Source organism: Fundulus heteroclitus, chromosome 11 (genome assembly GCF_011125445.2).
Source record: "Fundulus heteroclitus isolate FHET01 chromosome 11, MU-UCD_Fhet_4.1, whole genome shotgun sequence".
NCBI classification, from domain to species: Eukaryota; Metazoa; Chordata; class Actinopteri; order Cyprinodontiformes; family Fundulidae; genus Fundulus; species Fundulus heteroclitus.
The window spans coordinates 24,247,716-24,262,747 of NC_046371.1; the positions used below are offsets into that span (position 1 = coordinate 24,247,716).

Here is a 15,032-nt window from a genome sequence, read left to right on the forward strand (position 1 = left end):
GGAGGATGAGACCAAGAGGCACCAACTGAGAGTCATTGTTTTGGGTGAGTAGTTCTGCAGAAGCGAGCGGTTCCTGTTCTAGCCGATGGGTCCGTGTACCCCGGACATCACGGCGCCCTGGGGGGTAAGCCTTAGTCCGTGACGGACGTCCGAGCTCGAACCAGTCGGGCAGCATCTCTGACATCTCTGGACGACGAGCTCGTTAACAGCACGAAGTTGAGGTGTTGAGATGCAGTCAAACGGCAATTTATCTGGCAAATGTGTGTTCATGATTATTTGTGATTCATCCACATAGTTTGTGTCTTGATTGGAAACGGGAGAGGCATCCCTCAAAGGATGATTTAAAAACAACGATTAACTATGAAGAACAAATTATTCAGTTTTATTTTCATTTTAATCAAAAAAAGGCAATGATTTATACTCTTTTATATAGAGCCAATACAAAAATGATTATTAGCGGCACAGCAATAAAAACGTTTATAACTGCTGAGCAGCTTTTTGCGCGTTTCCACAGGTATTTTCGACGGTTTATCCCCCTGATCGTTAAGCCACCTCCACAGATTCTCTGATGACTGGAGTCTGGGCTCTGACCGGTCCACCTCAAGGCATTAATAGCACTTCTAGCGAGGAAAGAAAAAACTAAAATCGGTGTTTAATTACTCGACAAAACTTTCAGCTGAAGCTGAAAAGATAATTGTGTAGTAAAGGAGTTATGACGAAATAGACTACATAAATACAAAATAATGACAATTGTCGAAAACAAGCTGGTTGTCCTTTTGATCTCGACATAAAGAGGTAATTAAACTTTTACTCCAAACACAAAGGCCTCACGATGCCGCTACACAGCAGAGAGGGAACTAAAAGTAAGTGAAATTTTCTTGAAATCAGTGTATTTTTCCTTAATTTGAGGAGTTAAATAAGACTATTTGCCAATGGAATAAGATTTTTGCACTTAAAATAGGAATTAACCTCCATCTTATTTCAAGTGCAGGATATCTATCTTATTTTAGCAGTAAAAATACTCATTCCATTGGCAAATAGTCTTGCTTAGCTCCTCAAATCAAGGAAAAATAAACTAATTTCAAGAAATATTTACTTACTTTTAGTTCCCTTTTTGCAGTGTATGTCAGTATAATGACAATGAAATCCTAATTCTGACTAAACAAGGTCGTATCTCAAGATAATTCAATGAAACCGTCATTACAATAAGCGAACTTAAGGTCTTGTTATCACACATAAGGTAAAGGGACAATAAAAACGTCACGATAAAGAAGCTCAAGAGCTCATTATATTAAGAAAAATGATAACGAAACAGGCTTCGGACCTTGTTATCTCAGGGTAGTGAGACGGGGAAAGCGTTGTCTCAGTAAAACAAAATAAAAGCTCAAGCTGTTGCTCATTCAAGAAAGGACAGCGAGACTCTAATCACAACCAAACATGCTTTAGGTCTCGTTCTGCCAGTTCATCACAAAACGAGCTCCACATCTTACCTCAAGGTGATGAGACGATTAAATATAACGAGGTAATTAAGCTGCTTTTCTGTTAATTCAGGGTAACATAATTAAGCTGCTGTCGTTTTTCAAGACGAGCTCCAGATCGGATTATGTCGAGATGACGGGGCGGCGAAAGCGTCATTGTGACAAAACAAGATGTTGGCTCAATATAGAGAGACACTGAAATTATTGTGATAAAACAGGCGTGAGGACTTGTTATAGGGATGTAATGACATAAACACGACAAAACGAGCCCAGGGCCTTATCATTTCAAGGTAATTTCTAACAGTTGAATATAGTTGCATTGTATGTTGGTTTCACAGCCAATAAATGCATTTTTTTCTATATATATGTCTGGTTTTAAACAACCTTTTGTCTTGTTTGTCCCGAAGACGAGAGGCAGCCTCAAGGTCCCAGTGCAGCGTCCAGATTTGAGATCAAAGAGGAGCAGGGACCGACTCCGGGCCCCGGCCATCCCAGCCGGAAGGACGGCCAAGACGGGGACGGAGCGTCCCTCAGCGTGGGGGACATTACGTACGTTCAGGTCGGAGGGGAAGGAGGCGCTCCGCGTTCCTTCTCCGCCCCGCTGCGTCACCAAAGACTCCTGCGTGAATGTGGCGCTGCCTTGCAGCAGCAGCAGCAGGGAGGTCTCGACGAACAGAAACCTTTGGCCAGGACGTTTGGAGCGGCCAGAGGCTCCCCGGGCAAAGCCGAGGAGTCCGCCGGGCCTTCAGCCCCCGACAACGCCGGGGAGCCGTCCGTCGACCGGCCTCACCACTGCTTGGAGTGCGGCAAGACCTTCCGCCTGATCTCCAGCCTGAAGAAGCACATCCGCATCCACACGGGCGAGAAGCCGTACCCGTGCGCCGTCTGCGGCCGCCGCTTCCGCGAGTCCGGGGCGCTCAAGACGCACCTGCGCATCCACACCGGCGAGAAGCCCTACTCCTGCTCCGAGTGCGGCAACTGCTTCCGCCACCTGGACGGCCTGCGCAAACACCGGCGCACGCACACGGGCGAGAAGCCCTACGTGTGCGCCATCTGCGGCAAGCGGCTCAGCCGCCTGCAGCACCTCAAGCACCACCAGCTCATCCACACCGGGGAGCGGCCCTGCTGCTGCCCCTTCTGCAACCGCACCTTCAAGGAGCCCGCCGCGCTGCGCAAGCACGTGCGCACGCACCGCGACGAGGGCGGCCACATGGGGGTGGCGCCCAGCGAGGAGACGGACCCAGACGCCATGGACGACATCAACAGCCTCCATCCTGCTGCCCCCTCCCCCCAGATGCGGTTCGGGGAGTGGGGGGCCGAGGAGGAGGACGGCTCGGCTGTGGACTGCGTTTAGGGCTGAAGGGAGAAGCGGAGGCCGTATGTGGAGCAGGAGGGACAGAGGCATGGTAGAAAACACCGGCGGGTTTTAGCTCCAGACTGCACACGCCCCGGTTTAACGTAATACTCCTTCCTGTTTTTACATGCTTTCATTTTAAAGTTTCAGCTGCTGTTTGAGCAGTCAGAGCAAAGCTGCTGTTTCTGTCCGTAAATAGTTTTAACATCATCCTATCAGCACAGACGCAACCATCAGATGGGTGCGTGGAGGAGGCAAACCATCATAACCTCAGGACAGGATCATCGGCAAACGCATTCGGTGCGTTTTATGGGACTGCGTGTGTCTTAAACGAGAAAATTTACTTTATCTTTGGAAAGTATCTCTTTCAAGATTTGATTTAAAGTCAACAGAGAGTGAGGCAGAATGTGTTTTGTAGAATCTGCCTTATTTTACCCCCATAATGACATATCTTTAAGGAAATTATAAAATTGCAGACCTATTTATTTATAGTTCTGCTCAGACGTCTGCTTGCACTCATCGTTGTGAATCCAGAAGCCCAACGTTAGTCTGCTTTGTCTATTTTTGATGTTAAGTTTGGGATCTGTTTCCTGCTAAAAAAAACATCCAAGTTTTGAGGTTGAAATTATGCCAGGAGCGTGTTGATGGCTGCATCTCTGCTCGAGATGCAGCTCTCTAAGAGACGTTAACCACCTAATTTAGGTGATAGACGTATATGTTTGTGCCTGCATGTATAATTTTGACACTGGATTAGAGGAAATCCCCAACAAATTGCAGCTTGTTCGCTTGTTTAAAGCAGTACCATGTAAGTTTTGACCCAAATATTAGCTTAATTTGAGACACATTAAATACCTTTTCAGGTTAATATGCAGAACTTTTTGCGTATTGATGCTCAATGCGGGCTGCCCTTCTCAAAAACTCCCCCATGTAACTTAAAAGGGTCGTATTCTTGGGGTAAAGTTTGTCTTTGCCATGCTTATTGTTACAAAATAAACGGCTCCTTGAGCTCCCCCTCCCTCTCCCTCCTCCTGTTTCTTTGGGCGACTCTGAGGATAATCTAGCAGTCTGCTATCAGATTCCAAAACACAGAAGGGGATTGTTTAATTTTGCAACAGCGCAGTGTTGTCAATGGCCTTCAGGGGCGCTAAACCTGGAAGCTTCAGGTTTAGCGCCCCCTAGAGGCTAAAGTTACAGTGCTGCTTTAAAAATATTGTAGCCGTAGAATCGCTCTTGCCAATCAGTCGAAAAGCTAAAGACATTCGTGGCGATGATGAGTGCCTGTAGACCTTTGACCAGAACTGTGTCGTAAGATCAGCACGCATGTTTTGTTGAACTGCACACAAATCCAAATTAATATATATATTTTATTTATTTAATACAGTGAATAGTTTTTCGTAAACACTCCACTGCTGCTGAATTGAATCAATTCTGCAATGAAGAGCGGACCAAATTTCCTCTTTTGCAATGTTAAAGAATAATGGCCGCTTATTACAATCTAATGCCAGTTTGCCACCAATCAGCTGTTATTAGCTGTAGGGGAGAAAAAAAGCTTTTTCACATAAGGTCAGGTTGATCTGGATAGCTTTCCTCGCTATTTTGTATTTCCTCAAGGCATCTTTGGTTTGAGGAAATACAAAATGCAGAGCCACGTCTCACGGGTTCGCTTGCAAAGTGCTCCTCAGTCCCAGTTGAAAAAAAACTCCGCACACATACCGGGTCGGTTCATTAAACCATTAAAAGAGCAGCAGGCATCGACATGCGCCCGGATCCCGTTTAAACACGGTGCTTTCAGTCACCTTCGTAGTTCCTCCACGGCGTTTAAAAATAATTTTCAGCCTTCTGCCAGGATCTCAACAAAGCCTTTCTGTTCTACGATCAGTTTCCCTTTAAGCTGCCGGCTCCCTGTAGTCCTCACCTGTTCTGTAACCCTGTGTTTCTGTACATAGATCAAATTGTTTTTTTATTATTTGCTTTAAGAAGGAGATCTTTTTGGAGGGAAAAGTTCATGTGTGACAACGATGTAAAAATGTGACGTGAATCATAATTTTTAGGTCGTCGACGCGTGTATGTAAATAATTAGACCTGTTCACCTGAGAGCGTTTTCATGCCGCTTTTCTCCTCTGCTGTTGGGGCGCTATGCTTTGAGCTAAACGTCGGTGTTATTTTACATATATACTAATATAATCTCCACTTAACACCTCTATATATAACAGTATGGTTATTCTCAGTGTCATTGATACATATTTGTTGCTGTATATATCCAAGATCCCAAAAGTCTGCCCCAGATAATCGTTGTTTTTTTTTTTTGTGGTTTTTTTACTTACAGGAGGACCTCTGCATGTAGGTTAAAAACATGTCATTTGTTGTCAGGAAGTTGATACTACATGTGAAATGAGTGAGTTTTTTTATGCTTTCGTGAATTAAAAAAGTTGATAAAATCGCTTTTAACCGTTTTTTTCTTTTTTTTTAGGTTCTGTAAATAGGATTATATTAAAGGACCTTGTTTTTACCTACCCTCCTACTGTGTTTTTGTTTGTTTTTATTAGTGGAATTCAAAGATAAAAGCGTAGTGATATATTAACCAGTTTGCTTAAAGATAGAAAGATCTGGTGAACCAATGATAGAATATAGTTTAGGACACTGGAGTCTCATCTGAGTCTGGAGTCCTACTAATACTAACTTCTCCTCCACCAATTCTGCCCAGAGGAGTGTTCGGATATTCAGCCAGAATTATGCTGGAAAGCCGTTGATGTGTAATCGGGTGCAACTTGGGACGTTTAGCAAAAATACAACTTTAGGAAGTGGACATTTGAGCCCCTATGCATGACGTTTACCCACAACTTGATTTTAAAACGGTTTTAAGTTGTACCATCATGCTAACCTCTCACATGGAGTGTAGTTAATGCGTCAGTTTATGGCCTGTTATGCTAAAGTTGTTGGGACTTTTTCTTTTTTTTACTTGAAAGTACAATTCTCTCCTTGTGGTGGAGCTAAAGGACCATTGGAGTTCTTCAAGTTTACCTTTTAGAAGACGGTCACCAAAATGAAACTAGAATGCAATCCAATGTTCGCCTGTCAAAGAGAAACCAATGAGCAGCTAAATACTAGAAGAAAAGAGTATTCACTGTTATGTCTTTAAGTATAGAATAATTTATTGATTACCCGTCTTTATATAACAAACCTTATACACAGGGCAACACATGCTTTACAAGTGATGAGAACTAGAGGTAATGGAAAAGGATGAGCTAGCTATATATCTATCTATCTATCTATCTATATCTATCTATCTAGATAGATAGATATAGATATGAAAGTAAAGTAAAACAATTGCGTTTGACCAACTACTTTTAAAAAAAAACTCAATTATGGCAATGAAAGTACAGTGAACACTGAACATAGTTATTCAAAATCAACACAAAGACAAACCAAAAGTGCGAGGAATATTACTTTTGCTCATTATCACAGAAAGACACGTTTTCAGTTTTTAAATTTTTTTCCTTTTTTTTAATGAAAACTTTTGCCCACCAGGAAAAAAGAGCAGCCTGAGCTGAAGTCTTATCGGCTCGTCCTTTCCTTAATGGAAGCCGTCTGTTTAATCTCAGAGGGTTTATATCTCTACAGCTCTTGTTTTCTCTCTTAAACTAGACCCCCGGCTTTACAATTAAAGGAAAGGTAAACCCTAGATGATAAATGGGACATTTACAAAAACAAGGTGGCATTTAAAAAAAAGAAAAAAAAAAGAAAGAAATTAAAATTTTAAAGCATGAAAGCATGACTTAGCAGCAGGATATGTTGCGTTGGTCACTGTGGGGACCGTTGTGCTGCAGCTTGTCATGTTGCACCTTTAATTTATCCAGAACTGGTGCTCCTGCTCCTGCCTTCAGTCACACCAGGTTGCTCGTCTTCTTCTCTGTTTCTCTCATTATCATGTGCTGCACCAAGCACCTTTCAGGTCGCTGTTTTCAGGACGGGAAGTCATTATATTGTACCAACAAATAACCTGGGACTGGCTCCTGTGTGACCCACAACGTGTTTACACTGTGTGTGTGTGTGTGTGTGTGTGTGTGTGTGCGTGTGTGTGTGTGTGTGTGTGTGTGTGTCTTGGCAGCCGATGACACGCCGACAGTGAGCAGCTCAGCAGAGAAATGTGAGAGTGGCCCTGTGAACTCTGCAGACCCATGCAGTCATTTCCTTTGCGACTGAAGGCAAACACTCTCACTTTTTGAACGAGGAAGTAGCTCAATTGTTTCTCTGGTGTCCCTTTGTTGTGCCTGAGACCCCTGCAGACCTTACATCGGTGTGCTTTTAGGTTGTTTATATATATATATATATATATATATATATATATATATATATATATATATATATATATATATATATCGATCAGCGTAAGCCAAAGACTCAGCTGAGTCTGGCTCAGATGATAGTCTGCTGTCACAATTACAGTCTTCTTCAGTGAGAGTGCATCCCTGCAGGCTCGGGTGTCATTTAGTTGTGTGGACTCATGATGTTACTCTGTAATTTGCAGCAGGGTTGGAAAAAAAAAAACCTCAGCTGGCAGCTCTGTTAACAGGGCAGATGCTTGTAGTTGTTGCAGTCACTATGCTTCGTAAGCTTTGTGCCATTCATTTATCCTTTAATTAATTTCACGATCTTACAAAACAGAGTAAAGTAAAAAAAAAAAAAAAAGGTCTTTAGTGAGCATGTGCAGTATCTAGTGACAAGCTGGGGATATATCTTTGTTATGTAAATAAATTGGAGCTGTGACCCATGCAAGACGCTTAATTTTTGGTCACCGTTAAAATGCAACATGCTTTTATTTTTAACAATTGCTTCAGAAATATCACCCTTAAATCACATTAAAGGCAACCAGTTATAGAGAAGTTTGAAGCAAGGTTACGGTACATCTTCCGGAGATATTTTCAGTCCATCGTCTGAAAATGGAAAGAGGACGGCGCAATTGCAAGTTCACCGGACACGGTCGCCCACCCAAGCTGACGGCGCAGGGAAGGACAACGAAGCAGCCAAGAGGCCTGTGGTAACTCTGGAGGAGCTGCAGAGATTCAGAGGCAGGATAACTACTAATAGTGCTCCCCCACAAATCTGGCCCTTTTGGAGGAGTGGCTTTATTAAGAAAGCAGTTATTGAAAGAAAGTCGTTAGAAATACAATTTACTGTTTGGTAAAAGTCATACAGCGAACACAGCAGACATGTGGAGGCATGTGCTCTGGAAAACTAACACTGCACACTACTCCACGCAGACCGTTCCCACAGCGAAACATGGCGGTGGCAGCATCCTGCCGTGGAGCAGGCATGTCAGAGGTGGCGAGAAGATGAAGAAGAATCCCGCCTGGATTACAATCTGAGAAATATATATGATGATGTAGAACTGGACCGATCCTGCTCACTCTCCATGATTCAGTATGGCAAATCAAGCCCCCCCCACCCACCCCATGCTGAACACAGCCCCCTCTCCTCCTGTTCCCAAGGATCCCCGCCCACTTTGATGGAAATGTACACATTTGTCTGGGGGCTGGGGGTTTTACTTTTACATGGGGGTGAGTTACACTTTAAATGTGTTAGAATGGCCTAGTCAAAGTCCAGAGCGCAATCCAATTGAAAATCTGTGGTTAGACTTAAAGATTGCTGTTGACCAGTGCAAAACCATCCTGCAAACAGGAGCTGGAGCAGTTTTGCCTTGAAGAATGGGCAAAAGTCTCAGTGGTGAGATGTGGGGAGCTCATGGAGACGCATCCAAAGCCCCTTGCGGCTGGAATTGGTGCAAAAGGTGGCTCTACAAAGCACTGATTTCAATTTCTTATATTTTATTCTCAGACACAGACTTCCTGGTGATTTTTTAAAGCAGCTCTTGTGACATTTATATGTTGACGTTTCACCAGGAATTAGTACCAGAGCACACATGTATATATATCCAGTGGGATGTCTGCTGTGCTGATGCCCAGCATTTGGGTAAAAGGATTGCTCGTGTCTTCGGATTACTTTTCATCCAATTAAAAGCCCAGTCCAGCCAGAGAACTGCTACACATCCTGTTGTTCTGGCTTGGGCAAAGCCCCCCAGTGTTTCAGGTTCTCATAGCTACGCCCCTGCGTCCCACGCTCCTAGATTTCCAGACACGAACCTCGACAGAAAGGTGCATCAAGTCATAAATCAGTGGCTGACAGCAGTTTCTGTGAGTCACAGAGACACACACAGCTGTGCAGCTGTGATCTGCGTAGCGCGGTCGGCTCTGTGCGCCGGGGTCGGTCAGCAGAGGAGGAGGAGGAGGAGGAGAGGAGGAGGTCCTGGGAGGAAGAACTAACAAGGAAAGTGCTCCTACACCGTTTGGCCTGCCTGCCTGCAACAGCGAGCCTTCACCGGAGACGATTGGCTCCCTCCCTTTTCACCTCTCCTCCGTCTCCTCCCTTCTTTCTCTCCCAAGCCCTCATATGCGCCAGTGCTCTCCGACTCTCCAGCGCAGCGAGGCGAAAAGAAGAAGGAAGAGAGCCGCAGCAACTTTTTTCGGACCAACTGGGGGGGGAAAAACCTCCAAGGATGGCAAACGTGGCACTTCTGCGGACGGACCACTCGGATACGCGCAGGGAGTAACTTTTCTTTCCTCAAAGAAGAACACAGAAGTGAGGACGCGCTTCTTTTTTTTTTTTTTTTCTCCTTTGGAAGAGCTCCACTGTTTTGGACGTCAAAAGCGCTCCCCTCGGATAACAAAGCTGAGGCTGGAGCTGAAGCCAGCGGCTTTCATGCGCTCGGGTCTCTGCGCAGGGCAGCGAAGGATGCCAGGATGCCCTGTCTGATCGTCTCCCGTCTGCTCGTCATCTGGCTGAGCGTCCACGGGCTGGTGTGGTGCTCGGAGCGCGCCTCGGCACGGGAGCGCTTCAAGGTGGTCATCGCGCCCCTCATCTGCAAGCGGATCTGCCTGAAGGGCCAGTGCCAGGATCGGTGCGAGCAGGGCAACAACACCACGCTGATCGGGGAGAACGGCCAGGGCACGGACACGCTCATCGGACAGGGCTTCAGGGTTGGTGAGTGAGGCTGGAACAATGGCGCATTATTATTATTATTATTATTATTATCGGTGGCAAGGAGGGGCAGATATGAATAGGCCTCCGGGCTGACCTCTGGGCTTTAAAGGTCACGCTGGGTTCCAGGCAGACCTTATAAAAACACCAGGGACAGTGAAAATGCTAATCACAGCCAGGGAACTCTATAAAAAAAAAGCCTAATTGGGCAGAATGAGGCGAGCCAAGGCTGCACCCAGAAGCAAAACATAAATAGATTTTATATAGGCCTAAAACTTTAAAACCAAACAATCAAGTAATACTATTGAGGAAGCAGTGTACTTTCTATTTTGTAGCAGCGTGGTGTTTTACATTTCACTTTTAAAAGACTTTTTTTAGATTTGTTTTTCGTGAAACCTCCGGACATCTTATTAGGATTTTACATGACCCACGGAATCATTGAGTGCAAAGTAAAGGATACACGTCGGTTTTAAGAGGCTTTCGCCAATAATAATCTCAGCATGCGTTTGCATTCAACCCCGTTAACCACGATACCTATAAATAATCCGGTCCAACCCATTGCCTTCAGGACTCGCCAGTCTGCATGAACCTAATTGAAACATGTGGATGTTCTGTGAAGCCTTCAGAGGTTTCTTTGAGACTATTGGTGAACAAGCAGCACCATAAGGGAAGTGAAACACAGCAGACAGTTCAGTGATAATGCGGAGAATGTTAATGCCAGGGTTATGCTATGTTATGAAACAATAAAATCATCTCACAGAACACCACTCGATCCAACGTTTAAAAATCAGGACTATGGCACCAATGGAGACCTATGGAGACGGCATCCAGAGCGCAATAACCACAGAAGTAGGCCCACGATACTCTGGAAGAGCTGCAGAGATGCACCACTCAGGTGGGAGAGAATCTGTTGGCCCTAAAGCTATTAAACAGTTACTCCACAAATCTGGTCTTTATGGAAAAGTGGCAAAAAGAAACCTATTGTTGTTTAAAAAAAAAAAAAAAAAAAAAAGCCATTTAAAAAAACACAGCTCGCATTTTTCTGCAAACCATGTGTGGGAGTCAGCACACCGTGGAACATGGTGTTCTGGTCAGATTAAACTCTGGCTTAGTAACACTCCACGTCGCTCTGAACACACACTCCCCACCGTGAAACGTGGCAGCACCAGGCTGTGGGATGCAGCATGTGAAAGTGGACGTGATGGAGCTAGACACAGGGTGACCTTTGAGATTTAGAAAACCCGAAACTGGGGGAAGGTTCACTTTCCAGACTTTCCTTCCAACTTACAATGATATGGCAATTATTTTCATCTATCAAATAAAATCCCAGTTACAAAAAAAAATTGAGGTTTTTGACTCCGAGGCATTGTATTAAGCACCCCTTAGAAAAGAAATAATGTCTTCTGCTTAAAAGAAAGAACCTGGCAGCGGGTAAGGTTACGTATTTGGAACTGTCTGCTTCATCAAAAACATAAACTATATATTTAGGATAATAGTCAGGGCTGCAACTTGATAGGAGAGCATTCGATATGCTGCTTTACATGATTCACAATAGACATACCACGTTTTCCTGCTCCGCTCACAGCAATCATTAAGTCGATCTTATTCACAGATGACTTTTAACATGCACAGATGTAATACGGGGATTTCTAAATGCAGGAAGCACTCAGTTGCAACAGAAAATTATGAAAAAATAAGCAAGTAAAATCAAAGTAATTTATAAAAAATAGATAAAAAAATTTAAACTCAGGACTATTGTCTTTGCACTTAAGCATCTTAGCTGTCATGATGTATGGACATCTAAGGCAGCAACAGTATTGACTTGTAGATCATTAATACATGACACTCAAGTGTAAATAATCTTTTTAGCAGTGATCTCAGTGGATATTTTCAAAGTATTGGGCCAAACATGAGACTGTTAATCTTTGTATCTTTAATCAAAGCTAATATTATCGCTAAAATGTAATTTACTATTGTAAAGGAATCACAACACATCCGATGATATAAGCTATAAAATGTAGTAAATACAGCAATAGGGTTAATGAAGTAACCCGGCTTTTTTTCAAATGTAATGCTTTATTCGTGAGAAAATAATGAAAAATTATCTTACCATTTGAAGATTATTTTAATCTAAACTGTAAGTGTATAAAAACGCTAAACAGATGCAGACTTGCTTCAAGACGTCAGGCGATGTAATTGTCAGAGAAATAACAACGACCTAAATGTTATTGATCCTGACAGTAAAAAAAATATATTTTGTTTAGAAGCATTTCCAGGACACAGTGTCCAAAAAGAATCTGGAAAAACAATTCATGTGTCCAAAGCGTTGTCTGAATGAGCCACAAAGACTTTTAATTCATTAAATGACAATGTGGGCTTTGTTATTAGCGTTTGTACACATAAGAGAAAAATAAGGACCAGGAAGCCGAATTTGAGTCTCGCTCATCACTAAAATGCTGTCTTTGGGAAAATGTGGGATCTGTGTTTACATCCTTTTCAGTCAGCAGTGGTTTCCTCCTTGAAACTCCAATGGACGCCATTTCTGCAGAGTCTCTTTCTCGTGATCGCTGATTTAACCGAGTCGTTTGTGACCTCCTGGATGACTCATTGATGCTTTTACAGTATTTTTTTTGTTTTCGTAGGCCGCCCACTCCCAGGAAGGCTCATAAATGTTCCCTGTGTTCAGCATTTTTTATTTAATGGATTTCTTGGTTCGACATTAAATTTTGTCCTCTGATCTGACAAGTGAAAAACAAAAACATAGAAATAATCTGTAAGGGAAACAACAGCTTTTTCACTGCACTGTAAAACCGTCTTCCTTAAAGCATCCGTTATTGTGACTGAGCTGATTTCAACTCAACTGAATAAGACTCCTGTCGACTCGACTCAGACTCTCTAAGTAGGAGGTTAAGATGAGGTGAGGTGGGTCTCACCCTGCGCTTAAATGCTGTAAAATATTCCCATGTTGCACTTTAATTATCGCGGCATGGCTCATTACACAGAAGATAAATGTACTCTCCAGATCTATACTTTCTTCTTATACTTGACTCCAGTGTCTGGTTGACATAGGTGGAGCCTTTCTTTGGTGCTGTATCAGATCCGCTGTGGTGAGCCGTGGAGCCGTGGAGTCTACAGACCCAAAGAACTGGATTCAAGTAATCCCCCTTCCACCCCCCAGTCTTCTCAATAGGAAAAAAAAAAAAAAAAGACTGCGGACGGAGTTAGAAACTAAAAGGAAACGATCCACAAATAAGCTACATTTTCATCTCCTGTTCAGTAAATAAAAGTGTTTCATGTTTCAATAGCTACTGATGCTAACTCCGTCTTGTTTACGTATAGTTTTTAAATCCACGCACGCTTGTGTTGGTATTTTTTAAGGAGAGGAGAAACTGGCACGTTCTGCATAAAGCGAACTGCAGTGTAAGTATAATGCGCTTTAACGACCGCGGTGCCTTTTGAAGTCCGAGGACTCCCGCCTGAAGCGCCATGACGGCGTTCTTCCTCCCTGACGCCGCTCGCAGTCAGAGAGAGTTGGCTCAGGCTTCAGGTTTCCCTCTTTTGCCCCGGTTTCCATCCGATGCATCACGTTCCTGAGCTTCTACGCCGAATAAATCAAAAGAGGCATATTGGATTCCTGGAATACCTCGCAGCACCTCACATTTGGTCTGAATCATGGTCCCACCGTGTGCGTAGTCCCCCCCCCCCGTCTCCTGCGTCTCCCAGTCAAAGTATCTAGGTCCTCGCTGAGTTTGGCCAAGGGTTCGACTTTAGCTGGAATGTGGTCCGGGCAGGAGGAAATTTCTCTCTCTCGTGTCAAAACGGCCTTTGGGATAGCAGGAACAATGCAGACGTCTCCATATTTGTGCATTTCGGAATGGGCTTCTTTGCAACACTTTGGTCTTAGATACGTGTTGTCCTGACCGCTTCGTTGTGCACACAAAGAATTTCACTTTTTTTTTTTTTTTTTTATGTGAAAGACACAGACGAGAACGTGGTTGAAAACAACAGGACAGCAAACTCAGGTTGTAGGTTTGAACAGCTGCAGGACATATTGGTGTTGGCAGAGGTTTCTGCGTCTAGTCAGGAATGCAGTGATTTTTTAAAAACTGAGAGGGGCTTAAAAAAAAGTTAGATCTACAGCTTAAACTCGCAAACGCTGGACATTTGAACGCTAAACGGCGTATGTGACTGATCGGAGTTGTCTTCCAAGTTTTTCTTGAAACAGTCGGCGCTGTATCCAGTAAAATGTTGCAAACATATTCAGCTGGATACCGTCAGCGTTCCTCTGTGAAATGAATCTCGGGGCAACTCAGCGCACTTTCAAGGTTTTAAGATGTTTGATCTTTCAGGCAAATTAATATCAGTTCCTAAGGCTGCTGAGCAGAGGGCAAATCACTAAATAAATTCCATAAAATAGAGGGGGGGATAGACATGACATCTTGAGACCTGTCGATCTCTCTAATGCACTTCACCTGCATTTTAAGGTCTTTTCTATTCAACCATAGCTGAATTTCTATTTTTATCATACATGTAATTATAAAGAGAAAAAAAAACAAACAAGAGGACACGCTTGTCGATAAATAGCTAGATTCATTTAAGGGCCAATGTGCAAAAATCTAATAGCAATATAGGAGTTTGTTGCATTTTAAATCTCTTGGATTTTGAGGATCTGGGGTAGAAATTGGACCAGCAAGTCAATCTTCATAGATTTTATTTTACATTTTTTATGTAGGATCAGGTATAATTTCCTTGCCAACTAGAACCCTCCAAATCTGAAAATGTTTTTTTTTTTTAGTTTCATGAGTACATGAGTCGAACGCTCCATTTTACATTGTTTTAAAATATTCCTTCAGAATGATTTATGTGCGGACATAAAATGGTTGCTCACGACAACAACAAAAAAAGGGTTTTCACCAACAAATCCCAGGTATTTTCTTCCCTTCTTTCTCTCTTAACGCCGCTGCTCTCACTGAGGCATCTCATACATCAGCCGTACTGACAGCAGCTGTTTGGCTCAGACAAATCACGCTGTAAGCCCCTCGCCTTTTTTTCTCCTTCTCCATTTTAGCAGCATCCGCGCCTTTACTCCTTTACTCCGGGACGGCCGAGCTGCTCTGGACTCCCGTCTTATTCTGGGCACAGAGGCCCCCGTGTTGCACAGGAAG

General features: G+C 43.5%; 2 protein-coding genes across 7 annotated transcripts in view; both read left to right on the forward strand.

Moving 5' to 3' along the window:
* Nucleotides 1–5,350, forward strand: part of si:ch1073-224n8.1 (zinc finger protein 835) — a 6,785-nt gene extending 1,435 nt beyond the window's left edge. For 2 of the 4 annotated variants that reach the window (XR_004931933.1, XR_002428415.2), the window contains 2 exons: nt 1,886–3,132; nt 5,159–5,350. Coding sequence is in view for 1 of the 4 variants with exons in the window: in XM_012867135.3 (XP_012722589.2) it covers nt 1,886–2,832 (947 nt within the window). In the remaining 3 variants the exon portion in view is untranslated. Of the gene's footprint in view, nt 1–1,885; nt 3,579–5,158 lie in introns of those variants that run through there. The other 2 variants (XR_002428416.2, XM_012867135.3) reach the window with 2 other exon arrangements.
* A 3,825-nt stretch (nt 5,351–9,175) lies between these two features.
* The window catches only part of ltbp3 (latent transforming growth factor beta binding protein 3), a 64,594-nt gene continuing 58,737 nt past the window's right edge, over nt 9,176–15,032 (forward strand). For 2 of the 3 annotated variants that reach the window (XM_012867129.3, XM_012867132.3), the window contains exon 1: nt 9,177–9,870. In XM_012867129.3, coding sequence (XP_012722583.2) covers nt 9,630–9,870 — 241 coding nt within the window. In that variant the 5' untranslated portion in view covers nt 9,177–9,629. Of the gene's footprint in view, nt 9,871–15,032 lie in introns of all 3 variants that reach the window. The other variant, XM_012867131.3, reaches the window with a different exon arrangement.